General features: G+C 42.9%; 1 protein-coding gene across 1 annotated transcript in view; it reads right to left on the bottom strand.

Annotated features, from left to right (window-relative positions):
- Positions 1-13,873: 13,873 nt before the first annotated feature.
- NIPAL2 (NIPA like domain containing 2) overlaps positions 13,874-17,337 on the bottom strand; it is a 43,920-nt gene continuing 40,456 nt past the window's right edge. Inside the window, exons 10-12 of the mRNA XM_005150976.3 lie at positions 15,930-15,993; positions 14,501-14,595; positions 13,874-14,193 (exon numbers count right to left, since the gene is read on the bottom strand). Of these exons, the coding sequence (XP_005151033.2) occupies positions 14,099-14,193; positions 14,501-14,595; positions 15,930-15,993 (254 nt within the window). The 3' untranslated portion in view covers positions 13,874-14,098. The remainder of the gene's footprint in view (positions 14,194-14,500; positions 14,596-15,929; positions 15,994-17,337) is intronic.

Raw genomic sequence — 17,337 nt, 5'->3', positions numbered from 1 at the left:
CCATTTCTGTATTGCTACAGAGCTCTAACACATAGCTGAAGTTATCATCAGCTCCACATTTGTTTTTTCCTCTGTTTGTGCATGTAAGTGCTGCAGAACTGCTGTAGCCGTAACGAACCTGCCTAAGCCCTAGCAGCTCCTCATGCAACAAACAAGGTAGCCTGTGAACTTCAGATGTTATGTGAGGTTACTCATGTGTCCAGGGTGTTCAGGGCTTAAATCTGGCTTTAATGAACCATTAATTTGTCTGCAATAAGCACGTGGAGACATTGCCATGGTGTTTACCCTTACAAGTTGGAGGCACGTCCTTCCCCCTTTGTTTCACTGAGGCAATGTTGCATTTGTCCTAGAAGAAAGTTCTTAGAAGCATTGACTCTTGGTAAGGAGACCACCAAGACTTTAACCTCATGTGTAATTACTAGATACAGGTGTCTTGCCCTTTGCTCTGGCACCTCCTAGTTTTTCTTATTATCCTGGAGATGGGATAGTGATCTAGATGCATCACTGCTGTTACCTGATGTTGCATATCTTTTGTGAGTTTCATAGTCATTCGGTGTTGGAGGATATCCAACACATGTTTTGCAGCCTCAGAAACTCTCCCGCCTGGGTCTGACACCTTTTCTTAACAATTTTTTCACAAGTACGGTGTTTTAATCTTTCCCCCTTGCATGCTATGTGGTACTCTTGATACAGCTGATGGAATGTCTCAGCAGCCTGCAAGAGATTAGGACTTCTCTGCTTCTGTGCCACCTCCTGGCTCAGTAATCCTTTTAGTAGCCTGAAGTGCAGTGGGAACAGATCAGTTACTGAGATATCACTCTTAGCCAGAAGAAAGTAAGAGACACAAATAGATGATCCCTGTCCAAAGTTGACACTCATCTGCGCAGGTTTCTCTGAAGAGATGGCTGATGTTTACTGCATCTTTGTGTTGTTTACTGGGCAGTATTATTCCTAGTTCTCAGAGAAATGAGTCTTCAAAACCGTAATTCCACTGTGACCATATGCTCTAGTTAGATGTCCAACTTGTTTGCATTTTTGGAGCACACTGCATTTTTCTGTAGCCCAGCAGCATCTGCAGGCAGCTCTAGCAGAACTTATAAGGTGAGCAGGAGCTGCCCCATAAGCTTCAGTGAAGCTCTCATGTGCAGCTGATGGACAGCCTGGCATGCCAGGCTGAGGCTTACTTTGCAATCTGCAAGAGCTCACCCCGGGCATAGGAGCTGTTCTTCTCTCCAGACCCTTGGCTTCCTCAGGCCACTGATTTCTGGAGGCAGCAATCCTACACAGATACTCACCAAGTGCAGGTTTAACAGGCCAGTGACAGTGTAACACCCTACCCCATATGCTTCTTATGCAATTTCCAAATCCTCGTAACTATCAAGTCAACAACAAAAATTTCCTCTAGGACCTAGCCCGTATAGCTGCACCCTATGGATGTATTTCCATAGCAAATGTCATTGCCTGAGCGCTGTTTTGCTTTGAGGTCTTGCTTGGGGGGGTGGGGAAGGCAGGGAAAAGGTCTGTGTATATTTTTATAATGAGGAGAGGGGGTTTTTCTTCACTTCCTGCTCATGTGGTAATGGCTGAACTTTGCTTCCTTTCTTCTTGTGAAGGAAATGTTCCAAAATAAACAAAAGCACCGAGTTGCAAGCACGCACAGTGCTGAGAAACCTGGAACCAGGAGGCAGCAGTTTCCTAAAATTAGGGAATGAAAGTAAGGTTACAACCAAACCTTTTTAGTATGTTGACCTCTGTTCTCACTCTAGGTTTTCATATAAACCATTGCCTAAATAACTTACATGAAGCCAGTATGAAGAAAACCAACTGAAGAAGGACGTGTTAGAGAAAATGGAGTGTTTTGAGTATCCCATCAGTAGGGTAGCCCTCAGAAAATACAGGAGAAACTGAGGAGGTGTGCAGTGGTGTTGGATGGTCATCTATAGGTGCCAGAGGATGGAGGGACCAAAAGGGAGAAACAAACTGAGAGGCTAAAGGTAGTGGGGCGGGTTAATGGGAAGCCTCATGTGAGGAGAGACTGTGAGGTAGCTGGCGAAGGCTGTGCCTCTGAGACCAGGGGAACGTGCCTTTGTGAGATGTGAAGCTGAACAGAAATGAGAGGAAGGAGGTCCCTGCCCATCTCCTCCCAGGACAGTCCCAGTTGACCTGCTGATCCCAGTCCCTCCTCTGTGATGCTCACAGTCCAACTACCCCAGGCTGTGCATCAGCTCTTTATTGGGGCCAGCTATTTTTCATCTGCTTTTCAAACTCAGGCTTGGGACTTGTATTTTAGCTCAAAGATAAACATTTTGAAAGCTGTCTTCTTTCTCAGAGTGCAGGCACGAGTTGTTTTCAATTATCTTAAGAAAGCTTTACTTGGCCAGGCCAATTTGTTCACTGTTTCTCTTGTGTAGTTGGTCTGTTTGTCTTGTAGAGCTGGCCTATAAACCAGCTATTAGGGATTTATTGTATAACATTATCAAGAAAGTAATCTTTGAGAAAAAATTAAATCACTTCTAACAAGCCTTCTTTTTCATTGCAGTTAACTTCATAGAAGCCAAATGATCTCTGCTGCTGACCACCCAAACCTGCTGGAAAGTGCTTGCTCCAAATGAAAATGCTTAGGTTTAGTCCTAAAATGTTTTAAGTGATGATTTGGGCAGGGGAAAGAAAATTCTTCCTGTAGAGGGATGATACGGGAGAAGGAAGACTTCTTTAGTTTTCAGAATGATACATTTTTGAGTCATCCATGCATGATAAGTGCAGAGACAAGTGAGTCCTGCCCTTTGCTTGATTTATGTCTGTTTTACACACGCATGTGCACATACTCTTACCGAAAGAAAGAAAGAAAGCAATGGGGGGAGAGAACAGCAGTGATTATTACATGAACTAGTTTTATTATTGGTTTTGCTGTGCAGACTCTGATCCACGTGGGTGTTGATGGTTGACTTTTTAAGAGACTTAATGAAGGTTACCTTTGGAAATTGTGACATTCATAATGATAAATGTGCTTCTCACTTAGAGGAATCCAGTTATCTTAGATAGATTATGAGAAAAAAAATATTTTCTTTGGGTTTTTTTTACATACTTCTGCATTATCCCTGTTCAGAGCTAATGCCAGTATTTTTCAGATGACTGTAATATTATTCCTTTCCTACTGGCAAAGGGAAGTGAGATATCTTTCTTAAGTGCTCCTCAAAAAAACAGAAAAGCAAGACCATTGTAAGTACCGAAAGGAGACTCCTCTTTATTTACATCTTATTACTATTCAAAAGGAAATTTAATGGGGGAAGGAGACTGATTCTAGTCAAACTGTCCTTTTATGCCTCTTATCTGAGGCACCTCTCATTCACTGAGAAAATGTTTTGAGACTCTTAAGGCTGCTTCTCAACCCAGAAAATGAAAGAAACTCATTAGAAGACATGGCTCTCTTGAGGGGTCTGTGCATTTACTGTCTGTATCTTCTGGAGCCCACCCACCCTTCTTCCTTGGGATGCTCTTATACTTGTGACTGCTGACACAACCTGCCTTAAAACCTGTACTCACTCTTAGTTCTCACATGTTTTGTTCATCACTGACATCAGCTAGAGCATAGAACGTGTTGAATGTATCAGCCGTGACTTTAGCTCATGGGAACACTGGGAGATCTTACATCTCAGGCTTTCCACACATGCTTGCAGAACAGCATGGGTTATATTTGCACTGGGGTTTAAACATTTTGTTTGCTGTGACAACAATTAGAGTGCTATTTTCTATTTTGCTGTAAGTCAGAGCTGTAAGTAACAGTGGAGAGGTCTAACCACCCCCTGCTCTCCAAGCAATACTTCATGAGCTCAGAACCATTAGAGAACAATGCAGTTCTGCTCTCAGATGTTATTGTGTCTGTGGGAGAGTATTTCTCAACCTGTGCTCTGGTGACCACTCATGGTCTGAAAGACTTCAGAGAAGGGTTTGTGAGATCACTCTAAAACAAAGCAACTCCCCTCACTATCTCCCCTATCCCAAAACTGCCCAAATCCACACACACGTCACAACTTTCAAGGGGAGGCCTAATAGTTACTTGATTATTCATGAAGACCACTGCATGAAAACTGCTCTAGCAGCCTGCAGCCTAGTCCTCCAGAACCTCAGGGATCACTGGATTAAAAATCATGGACAAACACTTCTTAGGAGAAGTATGTCCATTATGTTATTTATTTGGGAAGACGCAAAATATCTGCTTCATGTGTTGTCTGTACTTTTTAGAGTCAATGACAGACTGCTGCGTCAGGCTTCCATCATCCACCAGGACCAGCATACTGGGTGCAACAGTGCTAGTAATAAAACCCAGCAGTTTTATATTATCTTACTCCACTCCTTTCATCTCCTGGACACCACCTCAGATGCTGCAGCAGCCCTTACTATTGTTACTACCACTGCTGCAGTAGTCTGGGTTGGCTTTTCCAATATAAATATTGCTCCTGGAATATCCCCATTACTGTGTAGCCTCATCTCAAATGCAAACCTTTCCCCTTCCTCACAGCTCCTCTACACAGGAAGGACATTCTTCCATACACAGAAGCTTACTTTGCAGCTTTATATCTGCAGGAAGCCAGGACTAAATGTAGCAGCTACATCAGATTGTGGAGTGTAAGACAAGGAGAAACCTCCACATCAGAGGCTCTTGAGCTATTGCAAACAAATCATACATTTCGCATGCTCCATCTTAAGACTGGTTGGGTTTCTTGCTCCCGCTGTTTCTACAAGCTTGTTGGAGCCTTGTTCCAGAGCTTGCTTCTATCAGAGCTTGATGGAAACTTTGTAATTCAGAAACGTTTTTATGGTACATGTAAATCTATTTATTCATGTGTTCATGCTGCCTTTTATCTTAGTGAATCATCTGTACTGTGGTCACATCCAGGGGCCCTACCCAGATGCTGTTGAGTACCTGTCAAATGCTGCATATGGAGCTGACCCAAAAGGATTCAGGAAAAGACTGAGCAGAAGATGCCAAACCCAAATGTGTGGAGAGGAGTCAAACTGGTATCCTGACTGCTGACAGCCCTGGTGCCTCCTCCATCACAGGGAACACAGAAATACCTTAGAGTACTGCTGTGAAAGGCAGGTTAAGGGGAATCACGGGTGTGGTTGCTCCAGGGAGGAGGAGTCCAGGTTTATTGCTATACCTCATTCACCTGAATTAAATTCTTTACAAAAAGGAACCAAACCACTGCCACGCTCACGAGCACACAGGAATTCAGGATTATCTCTTGCCTGCACTGGGGCATGGTCTGTTGTAAGTGTGGGTTCAAGACCAGGGTCTGCCAGTAACCCCAGCAGGTTGGTTGTTAGTTATTAAGGATGCAAAGGAAAGCACAGGGACTGTGGTATCCGCTGTGGCTTCTGCAATCTAGGAGCACCAACATTTGCTGAAATAGAGTTAGGACTGTTCCTGTCAGGTTTTAGCACAACTGTATTCTTGTAGTTTGATGTTGAGATCATCTAAACCAACACCTTACTGCAGTGTGTGTTGCACATTTTACCCTGTTTCATACAGCCCCAGCTGAAGCCTAACTCTGCCTATGGCTTGGTATGTCTAAAGCCACCATTTAACACAACAAAACAAGTTAACATAGGCTTGTATTTTGGCCAGCCAGACACGATACCCTTTTAATCTATGATTTCGTTTTGGCCAATGGTTAAGGACATGATTAAAGCTGTGATTTTACTTGACACTAGAAGACTTATTTATACATACTAAAATATTTTTTCCAGTTCTAATGATATTTACTGCATGTTGCACAACTTCAGTCTCTAAGAAAGAAACAAAAAAAGGTACAGTCTGAGTACTGAGTGGCACAGCACATTGTACATTAACATACGCATGATAGAGCTGGTACCAGTGAGATTCTAATCTATGCCACAAAAGTACACTGTTAACCAGACATATCCACAAACACTTCTTCCTTCACATAACACTATTTCAAGAAGACAGATATCCTGGTCTCAGGCACAGCTGTCAGCACTGCTTCGTTCTCTGCTGTGAGATCCCATTTTGAGCTGATCCTAAAATTCTGCCAAATTTCTACCCCCTGACCTGAAGTTTTTCATATGAGGTGTTTAGCTCAGAGTGTCACTGATGGTTATTTATGATCAGTTGGTTTAACAATATAGTGTGACTTCTTCAGAGAAAAAGATAGTAAAAACAGTTTATTTCTTAGCAAAACAACAGCACTGATTTTCCTTTCTCCTTAATGTAGGAGGAAAGAGGCATCCCAAATGAAGACTTTGCCGACCGCAGCTGAAGAGCAAGGGAGTGCAATAAACAGGAAAGTACGAGTCTATTTATCTCTGGCACAGCCTGCCTTTTTCTAGTCTGGATGGAAAAGAAGATGAAAGTCCATGGAGCACTTGAGTGAACAACAAATGGCATCAGAACAAATGCAGCAAAAGGGAATGCCAAGGTTGTCATCCTCCATCAGTGGGTTGGATGGGTTTCCTCCTCAGAGAAGCGCTGGGGAGGCTCGAGGCGGGACCTCGTGCAGGAAGCAGGTGGTTTGCTTTACCAAGGGCCATGCGTAATGGCCAGGGAGCTGCGCCGTGCAGCAGGCCAAGCTACAGCAGATGGGCTGCAGCTCGCTCTGCTCAAGGATATTTTTCATGTTATGTGTGGAAAAGAGCAGTAACCCTTGTTTATTATATGAGGCCTTGTAGGACTTTGCTTGGAAAAAAGCCATTTCTGAGATAAAAAAAAAAAGCCGTTAAAAATGTGAGTCACTGAAATCACATTCAGAGTGCTCCAGCTCCAGCACAACCTTTTATTTGCAAAGACTTCACTAGGAAAAGCAGCTTTTTTATTCTTTTTAAAGGAGTTCCACCAGCAATTTCCTCAGGCTAATCGAGGTGACATTACTGATCTGTGCATTTGAAATTATGAAGATAAACCACCCCAAACACCTCAAAGCACTGAATTCAAATGATTCACAATGCAAGGGTACCAGCAAAATAGCTGTGCCTGCTCTGTGGTGTAACACTGGACCTTGGACTGTAAATGCACCACAGTGTTATCTGCAGCACAAACACATTTTAAAACTTAGATCCCCAAAAGGGGTGGGGGAGACTCATTCTTTATGCAGGGAGAAGAAGCAGGACCCTAGGGGATCCTCAGGCATCTCAGAGTGGGGACATCCACAGCCCAGGCTGATCATCTGAGCGAGCCAAAGAGGCCAGAGCTGCACACACATCTGCTGCTCTTTAGGGTTTGGGTGCCCCATTTAGCATTACTAGCTGCTTGCATCCTCTTGGAGGGGAGATGCCCAAACTGCTGCTTTCAAAACACACCCTTGCCATGAGGCTGGGAGCAGCAAGGAGCAGAGGGCACAGAAGCCTTTCTGGATTATATGGTAAATATCAGCATCTTTTCTCTCTGGTGCACCATCACCATCCTTCCGGAGAGACCAACTGACCTGGGCAGGGTCTTCCCACATCCAGGCACACCTCCCAGTGTTCGTTTATTTACTGCACCTTAAACTGTCACTGAATGAATCACCCTTCTCTCAAATCCAGGCTGAGCTCTCAAATCTCTCAGGCACTGGAGAAAGGGCAGCTTTTGGTTAATAACACTACCAGGTGCCACCGTGTCTCTTCCAGCCCCTGGGACACAGGGATTTGGAGTCTCCTGTTGTGCTGGTCCTCCCAGGGACCTCTGAGCAGGATAGAGGTCCTGCGTTCTGGGCTATTCTGAGTAGAGGTCCTACTCTTTGGACTGCCACTGCACTCAGCAATGAGTCAGAAGTCAAATAGCTGAAAATAATCAAGGTTGTTGCATCTCTGGGCATGCAAAACAGCCACTGTTAAATTACAGTGTCAGAACAGAAAGTATAGGCACCTCCCGGGAGAGGTGTCGGGGCTGCAGCTATGGGGAGGGGGAAACCGGGCATCCAGTCATAGTGTTGGGTCTGTTCTGGTTCTGTGCTACTTCTCCAGTGCTGCAAGGATCTGAGTTTTACTTTGTGTTTGACCAATCACAGACAACATAAAAATGGAGAGAGAGCAGAAAACAACCACAGAGATAACTTAGGGGCTGATAGAAGTGTCTGACGGTGAGGGACTGAAAAGGTCTGTTTGTTTGGCTTAAGGAAAAGCCCAAGACATCATACTGTATTTTACTAGAGGGACTTACCAAGTGCTTTAAATCACTGGCAAAAGACGAATAGCTGCAAGTTAAATCCAAACAAGTTAAAATAGACATAAGGCAGTTCAAAAGCAAACAATGACTCATTGCTAGTACAAATTACTAATGGCATCGGTGGATCCTCTACTTTGACTAGCAGAAGAGGACGGGGTCTCTTCTTCTGTAGATGGGCCAAAGGGTTCACACAGAAGCGTTTGGAGGAGGTTGCCTGACTGGAGCTGTGCAGGAGGCCAGGCCAGATGACGTAAAGCTGCTTTCTCATATCAGCAACCTGCCATTATCCACACTGCTGCATCAAATCCTGCAGCACATCCATGCACCCAGCACCTAGCCAGTATTGTCAGGATGTGCCTGTTAGTTAACTGTTAAATACTGTCTGGAAAAAACAAACACATGGGTAACTGTGATGCTTAGTAATGGTAAATCATATTCCTCATCTCCTTTCCCTTGTAAAACACAGAACAGCTGTTCTTGGAAAACTGAATAGAATCTCCATACTTAGTTGTTATACTCTACTGACAAATGATGTGTTACCAGCAGTAACCTTCAGTGACAGGTAAGAACTGCTTATTTAGAAGCCTCTGTGCCATTCAAGCTTTTGCTCTTACCCTTGGCTGAGGGCATTATAGAGCATTAGACAGCATAAAGCTCTGGCTTCATTCTCATTCTATTGAAACTTGAGAAAAACGTTTAACATTCTTTTTTCAAATGGGGAGAAAAGTCCTGATCTTGTGTTCATGCTGCTCTGGATTGATGCCCACCAGCTATCAAACAGAAGACAAATGACAGTGCTGTTCTTTCAACCAGTTTAATGATTCTGGCAAAAGACCTGGCAGTAGACTCCAGAGATTTCATCTAGGCAAGGCAATGCCTATTCCAAGAGTGGAAATCTCTAACTGGAGAGCTGGCAAGTGTGTGTTTGTGCTGGAGGCTTAAATCAATCATTTCTATTTTTCCCAATGTGATCTAGCAAAGTACAGAAATTGGCTCCTTCACTGATGGCCACAGGCCACTTTTCATGCTTAAGTTATTAGTGCCATGGGCTACAGTGATACATTGACTTCATGCAAAACAGTCAGTGTTGGAATCACCTGTTTAATCATTCGTCTACAGTAGCTCTACTTTCAAAACTGTTAACAAATGCCCCGTTGACACTGTGAACAAGGAGTCCAGGAGACCACTGTATGGTAGTGGTCCCTTGGAGTCATTCCTCCACATTCCACCACAATATCTTTGTGATTCTGCTGCCAAACACCATTCCCCTCACCGCTACCTTGTGAACTGGCACAAATTCCCCTAGCACCAATGCCTGAGTCAATGAGCAATCGAAGTGCTGCTACAGAGTTATACTATTTATACTATACACTTTCTCCCTCAAAGGCTTGGATAAAATTTAGGGGCCTAACTATGAAACTGGGATTTAGATTAAATAAGAAACTTGCTCAGCAGCCACCCAACTATTTAGAATCTGATCTGTTGTGCCTGGAATTTCCTAAGGTGTCAATAATTCCACATCTGTGGATGTGGATATCTAAAGCTGCCCTTCCTTGCTCTGGTGGGAACCCCAAAGTGAAGGGAACATGACTAGATGATCTTCAGGTCCTTTCCAACCCTAACTATTCTATGATTCTATAAGACTGTAGGTTTGCACCACTTCGTTGTAGGGCAATACTCTATAAACACTTTCCATATTATGGGAATGTCCTGTCAGCACTGTACCTTCTTATAAGGGTAAGCCTGTGGTGTGTACCCACTGCACAGTCTGATTTCCCCACCAGGAGGACCCGAAAAGAGCCCTGATGCCATGGAGGCACTGACAGGATGCTCAAGGTGTCCTGTGTAGTATGTTTCAAAAATAAGTTTATGTGCAGCCTAAGGGGCCAGATCAGCTGCAGGTGCACTGAAGAGATTTAACACAGGACAAAAACACAAGGATCCTTTCTAAAGGGAAATGACTTTTCACGGTTTATATGTAGTGATGCATATGCCAGTGCTGCCTCCTTGTATGTTATAACTCAATGGTTACTTCAGCCAGAGTGCTTAGAAGGTGCTTCTATGCAGCTCCCAAGTTCAAAAGGTTGAAACATCTCCCATCTGCCAAAGGAATGCCTTATTTCTTCTCTTCTTCTCTAGGAAGAGAATAGTCATCCTTCACTTGCAAATCAGTAAGAAAAAAGCAACAAAACAACAAAATTCCCTGACAAACTAAAACCACACATAAAAATATATGGGATTTTGAGAAACCTGATCTAGTGGAAGGTGTAGTGACACCCATAGCAGGGGCATTGGAACCAGATGATCTTTAAGATCGCTTCCAACCCAAACCATTCTATGATTCTATTTATTCACTGATGTCCCTAATTCTAACCCAGAATCCACAAACAAAGGGTTTCTTGAAGTCTTGAGAATCCAAAGCACTAAACCTTTCTCTGTCTTTTGCTTGCATTGGCCTCAGGTTGTAAATCTTTCAGCTTGGCCCTCCAATAATTGTGTAATTTGTCTCTGTCCGCTTTGGGTAGCTGCTAGCATAGTCCAGCTGATTTCTCCAGAAGGAATGAAAAAACCAATTTAAAAGAGAAAAAGGCCAAGCCTCAGAGAACAGTAACAAAGGAGCAAACTGAAAGAAAGTTCAACCTAATTATCTGTGCCCCAGTGCTATCAGAGGGCAACTGAATTGAGTCACAGAGAGCCACAGTCCATGCAGGACCTCATGACTGGGAAAAAGAGGATGAGACTTCTGTCAGCACTCAACCATTCAAGCAACTTACCAGGTTCATGAGACTACAGCTCCAAAGCACAGAAGCTCAGTGCCCAACCTCTCTCCTTTGCTTCCAGGTGACCATTGCCCTTACACACAAAACATGAACTCACCAAAAGCTGGGCTGTCATGAGGAGCAGGCAATAAGCCTGCCAAGTGAATGCCAGGCCTCTAACATTGGCAGAAATACAAGTCCAAAATGCATTTATTTTTTGCCAGCTGAAACCATTTGGTTTCAGCATCCTGATATTTTATGCCAAAAATTAAATGGTCTCTCTCTACTCTGGAGCTCCCATTTCCAGGCCCATAGCCAGTTAATACTTCATCTCTTACTGCAGCGTGACCAGCAGTGGAACAAGCACTAAATGAGTCCTGCTGGTTCTGGTCTGTCAGAATCCCAAGCTGGAGCCTGAGGGACCACATGAGCCACTGCCTGCCCACCACGCCTTCCGTGGTTTGATTTCCTCACGTCCCGTGGAGGATCTGTTCGAGTTCAGCCTGCAGGTGCAAGTTTTGCAGTTTATATCTGGCCCACAGTTTTGATGTCAGGAAAAACATTGCAAGAAAATAACTTGTTATTAAAGAGAAGGGCTCCAGAGACTCTTTTGTATTCCAGTGAAAAGGCTTTTCTTTTAGCAGGCATTTGTCTGTGGTGTTTGCAACTTAAATATCACACGAATCTGAAAATTACATTGATTAGAAGCTGATTCTTTAAACAAATCATCTTTTCTTGGCAGACATTAATGAATTCTTATCAATGAGTTTTTCTGGTCTTGGAATACATTAATTAGCTGGAACATGCTCACATCTCAAAAATCATGTCAAATCACAACTTTTAATTGCACATAATTCCTACCAATGTTTTGCACCATAAATTCATTTTAATTACATTCAAGTTTAAAGAAAACATTCTAACCCTTATAATTTTTGTGCAATCCCATAGGAAGAAAAAAATCCCTTTTGTTCCAGGCAAAAAGAGTAGTTTAAAATAAGTAATAACTTTTGCCACAGGTTTTTACATTTGATTTCTTACTTTAAAGAGAAAATCCCACACCTGGTAACCCTTATTACCTCCTCCAAACCTCCTGAGTCATGGAAACAGATTTCAGGAAGATGCCCAAGGCCAGTAATTTAGAAAAAAAGAAACAAAACCAAATCCTTTCACCCATTTGTTTCCCAGGTCACAGAATGAAAAGCTGTAGGCCTCCTATTTCCATCTTTAGCACACACTCTCACTCGAGACTTAGAAAGAGGCTTAAATTTGACTTGCAAAAGAAAGACAGGCATGCCCATACTCCGTGGAGAGAGCATATGAAAAGAATGTGTTTTTCTTACTTTAAGCTTCAGAAACTTGAAATCAAGCTGTAAGAGGGGAAAGGAAGGCCACAGCCAGGCAGCTGGTACAAGTAAGGTGCAGACACAGAATCTTGTCCAGTGCCAGCTGGAAAAGATCCATGTTGGAAAACAGCTTCAGAAGCCCCCCTGCTCCCTGGCTCCTGGGACATTGCTGTATAGGAAAAACTGCAGGTCTGTGTGTGTGCTTTGTAGGGTTTGAAGTAAAACTGTCATATGGATCTTCAGCTGTGTGTGTTTTTTAAATGAAATAATTATTTGGGGAGAAAAAGGAGACCTCATTGCCTCATATCCCACTGAAACGAAATACAGCCTATGGCCCCTATCCATTACTGCTGATTAATTCAAACCTAAACTAAGTACCTTGTCCAAGATGCAAATGCTTTTCAAGAGCTCTTTCACTTGTTTCTGCAGAGGGGGTGTCAGACCCACACTGTGCCAGCTATGGTAGAGCAGTGCTACCAGGCAGGGGTAAGTGGACTCATGATGAAAGCCCAGAAGAGGCTTTCTTGCCAGGAGGCTGGGAATGAGGCATATGGAGACACCGCAAACCCAAACACAGAACAATATTGACATGGTTCCCACCACTGCTGGCTCTTCAGATCAGTGTTCAGAGACATTACCATTTAATAAGGAAGAACTGTACTGTTACTGTGACTCTTTGTGATCCTGGTTTTTACAGCCTTTTGTCATGCAGCATTACCAGTGGTTTAGGAGTTGCCCTACTTTTATTTTTTAGGACTATTTTCTCAGGAAATATCAAGGGAAGGAGCCTGGCTATCCCATTGCCACTGGAAAACTTTGCACTTTCTTCACGAAAACCTTGTTTTCCTGAAAACAGAAGCTAAAGCTCAGGCTAAGCTACCAGCAGATAGTATAGCCCAGCCCTGCACAGGACTCTTCTGGGAGGATGTAAAATGTGAAGCATGATTCCCTAGCTCTGCCTTGACTGATCACCTCAAATGTGTGCATGTGCCTATGTTTATGACAAATGCTCTCTTCTTTCCTCCACCTCACACAAGTGTCTATTTCCTTGGAAGATAAGAGAATCAAGCTGATGGCAGAAGGTAATCAGGATTTTTCCTCTACACGTGAAATAGAATACTCTGCATGTACATATTTGTGTCCACCATATGTATGTCCACATCTTTGACTCCTGAACAGGAAGGATCAGATTTTTAAAGGTATTAAACATATAGCAGAATACTTTGAGGTCACTTATGAAATTCCATCTCATTTCCCACCTTTGTCTTTAAGCATCTACAAAGATCTGTGAGGTTTCAAAAGGGAACTTTTATCACAGGATCACAGGATCATTAGGGTTGGAAGGGACCTCTGGAGATCATCCAGTCCAATCCCCTGCCAAGGCAGGGCCACCTAGAGCAGGTTACACAGGAACACATCCTGGTGTGTTTGGAATTTCTCCAGCTCTAACCATTCTCAGAGATCTCAACTTGGTCAAGGGATGCCACACAGAGCCCACTCCATCATCTAGACAATTTGGTTATATACATTTTATTATAACCCTGTTCTGTGCCTCTTTGCATTTCAAGGCAATTAAGACTCTAAAAATATCCTTGAGAGGCATTGATACTAGAAGAATGTTCTGTTTCATTAATGGTTATTTAGTTTTTCTTAAGGCTTCCTTTATCTTCAGAACACATTTGGAACAACCACGGGATACATTCAGTGAGATTCAATAATACTATGACTCAATGGCATATAGGAATTCAACACACACTTGAGTATGTCCAACAAAAAGGTGCTGCAGATCCTTGTTCCAGTGGCATTCCTCCTATTAAGTGTGCTTTCTTCTTTCAGTCTTGACTTTTCACCAAGTCGTCTTCATTATTCAAAGTGCCATAGTATGAACTGTGAGAATCTGGTTGTATTTTGCCTGTCAAATTTTGTCCTAAGGAAATAGGGGGAGGGAAGGGAAAAACAACGCTGTGAAGAATTTCAAGCGAACAAATCCCCCACCAATCCATCATTTAAACATTCTTTGCTCCAGTAATCACTGTTTGTATTTGACCGGTTGTAACAATAGCTTGGAAAAACTCTGAAAAATTCTTTGAAAAATCTGTTGGGAACAGGGATAGAAATTAAGGGAACAGTATATTTATTGAGTATGATTAGAGCACATTTGTGACTCAACTCTCCTAAGTCATCCATTATCTGATATCTCACTTTTAACAGAGACAGAAAAAAACCCTACTTACCAGGAATATGTCCACAGTCAATAAAAGGAACTTGTAAATGCTCCTCTTTTTTATTTCTTGCAATTACAAATACACCAAGGAAAGACAGGAGACACCTGCAAAATAATAGTGGCTCGGTATCATTAGAAACAGTTCACTGCATCTGAGATGACAATTTCTTTCCATGTTTCTTTTTCAAGCACTTCCCAAACCCAAGCTGCTCAGTTTATAAAGAGACTTTTCTTCCTGGCAGCTCTATATACTCATCCTGGGCTCCCTCTCGGTATATTTTTTGCCTCCTGAAGCTTTATTGTCAGTTCCAAAGGTTCTGCAAGCAAAATCACACTTTCAGCAGTATATACCTAACCAAATGCCTGTGTGAGACCACAATATTTGAATCCCTGAGCAAATCTTCACAGAGCATCTAATCTAACATTCTAGCATTTGCAATTTCATTAACAACTCAGTCTAGCTACAGACAATCAACATTTCTGTTGTTTTTCTCGCTTAACTGTGTGTCTCAGGGGCAAGCTCTAAGCCAGAAGCAGTGAAAAACTGCTATGCTTGGATAAATCTTCTATCCGCTCTGTGCTGGACATGCAACCACTAATTCCTGCCTGCCAAATACATGGGCTGAATCTGCTCATCTCCATTTTTTTGGTCACTTTTCCTGCAGTCAGACAAATAGCACTCGTGTGTACCTACTCCAGTCCAGCCGCAGAGGACAAAGATGTCTGTAGCTGTTGGCCCCATTTATTTGACATCACTGTGGCAAGAAGACACCTCCATCAGTTCTGGGAGATGCTTTTAACCATCTCACACCATTGTCAAGCACTTAAGTGCCACCTGTCCCACCAGGGATAGTTGTTGTGGTGCTGGTAGCCAGCAGAAAGTTTCTACTCTCACAATACCTAGGTCCTTCTTCAAACATTTATTATTAGATTTTTAGTATGCTTTGAACTTTTCTGCAGCCATTCTGTGTCTTTCTCTGCACAGGAAGATGGGGGGAGAGAGTTTATAGTACAGCCTCATAGGCAAGCAGCCCATGCCTAGTGGCAGCAAAGACCAGCTGGGGACACAAATGGAAGGTAACATGGGAGGAGATTTCTCTTAGTTGTAAAAGCATCCCCTATAACATGATCTTTGGTGGAGAACAGTGACTTCTCCTTCCTGCTGGAGGAACACATGCTGCTGTTTTTTCATTCCATCATGAGATTAGTAGTTCATAAGTGTCTCACATTTTTGCATATTTGGATTCAAAACCAGGCCCCCAAACTCCCAAAGCACAGACATCAATCTTTCCTTTAATGTTTTTTATCCTACTATAATGGCTATTCCATAATACTTTAATAACAAGACAGGTTTCTTCTTACTGAGAAAAGACGGGATTCCACAAGGCAATACTGTTTCAGTACAAACATTAGTGCAGATTTCAGGCCAATACACTTACCCGAACAGAAACATGAACAGGCTCAGGAAAGCTGCACTTTGGAATTCCCGATAAAATATGACTCCTGGAATGTGACAGAAACAAGAATTGCAGATTTTGACTGGCTTCCAAGTGATATGAATTACAGCTGGGAGGGTCAGGAGCATTGTCATGCTCAAATGGAGCAAAAAAAAAATCCAAATAAGGTATTAATGCACATTGTGATGGGCTCACTTTTTGTGCCCATATTCCATTAACTAGGCTTTGTCAGGGTACTGCATGGGACTGAAGAAGATTAAATCTATCAGGTTGAAGCATCTGCTATGTTAGTAACTGCACAGATGCAGGTATTTTTTTGCATTTTCAGCAACAGTTTTTATGCAGGTCAGACTCAAGGTCTTATTCACAAGCAGAGTCATACTAATATAGCTAACAGGTTCTTTGTGGATTTAGTTAAGTCACTCCAACATACTGTGTGGACATCTGAGCTCCAACTGGGAACAGGTTTTCGGTAACTAGCTGTGTCCCTGAAGTTTATGCCAAGTTAAGGGCTCCAGCAGCCAAGTTTGCCAAGTCTTTCTGGCTGAAGGGAACACTAGGTCTTTCTGGTCACCTCTCTTCCAGGAATTAGCACCTCTGCAGTGGAGGTGACAGAACCAGATGTGTATCTGGATCTCAGCTGCCCCAATTCACAGCCAAGTATATTAGCTTTAAAACAATGATGAGCATATTTCTGCTTAGAAACACCAAAGTGTGAACCAGCACAGCTGAAGTGTGACTGTATCTTCAAAGGCTGTAACTGGGGATGGAGTGTCATGAGAGAGGTACCTTCTACAATCACCCCAGTAAGATTCAACAAAGGTTGTTCTTCTAAGCCCTACACTGGTTTAACTAACCTGGTGCAAATGCATGTGTATCCAGTCTCAAAGCTATTAAGCCATTCCTGAATAGGTACTTGATCTTTTAAGGAGGCACAAGGCCAAATTCCCCATATGGTCACAAGAACGTAACCCCTTTTTGGCACATGTCTCGGTCACAAACTGTAGGTCCCTTCTAACACAGGTGCTGAGGCAATCGGTGCGTGAAGCTAACTCCCTTTCTCACTAATGGCAGCTCTGCATGAGAAACTCCTGCACAGCAATGACAGGAAAGCCCCAAGTGTGTGTTAAAATGAGTCATAAATGTTCTAACAACATGATCATTTTGGCTCACTGCTGATACAGCATCTTGGTCGTCCTCCTTGCTCATGTTCTTACGCTGCACATCATTTCCAAGATTTGCAGTCTCTCTTTAACAACGTTGAGTTCAAAGTTCTCACCCAGAATAAAATGTTAAATGCTCAAAAAGTCTTTGGGGTAATTTTATTTCCTTCACTTAACCTAGAATTCCACCTTCTGAAATGGAATATACACTAACTACTATGAAACAC

This window comes from Melopsittacus undulatus, chromosome 1 (assembly GCF_012275295.1).
Source record: "Melopsittacus undulatus isolate bMelUnd1 chromosome 1, bMelUnd1.mat.Z, whole genome shotgun sequence".
NCBI classification, from domain to species: domain Eukaryota; kingdom Metazoa; phylum Chordata; class Aves; order Psittaciformes; family Psittaculidae; genus Melopsittacus; species Melopsittacus undulatus.
The sequence above is the reverse complement of the archived record's forward strand: the minus strand, read 5'-3'. Positions and strand labels throughout refer to the sequence as shown.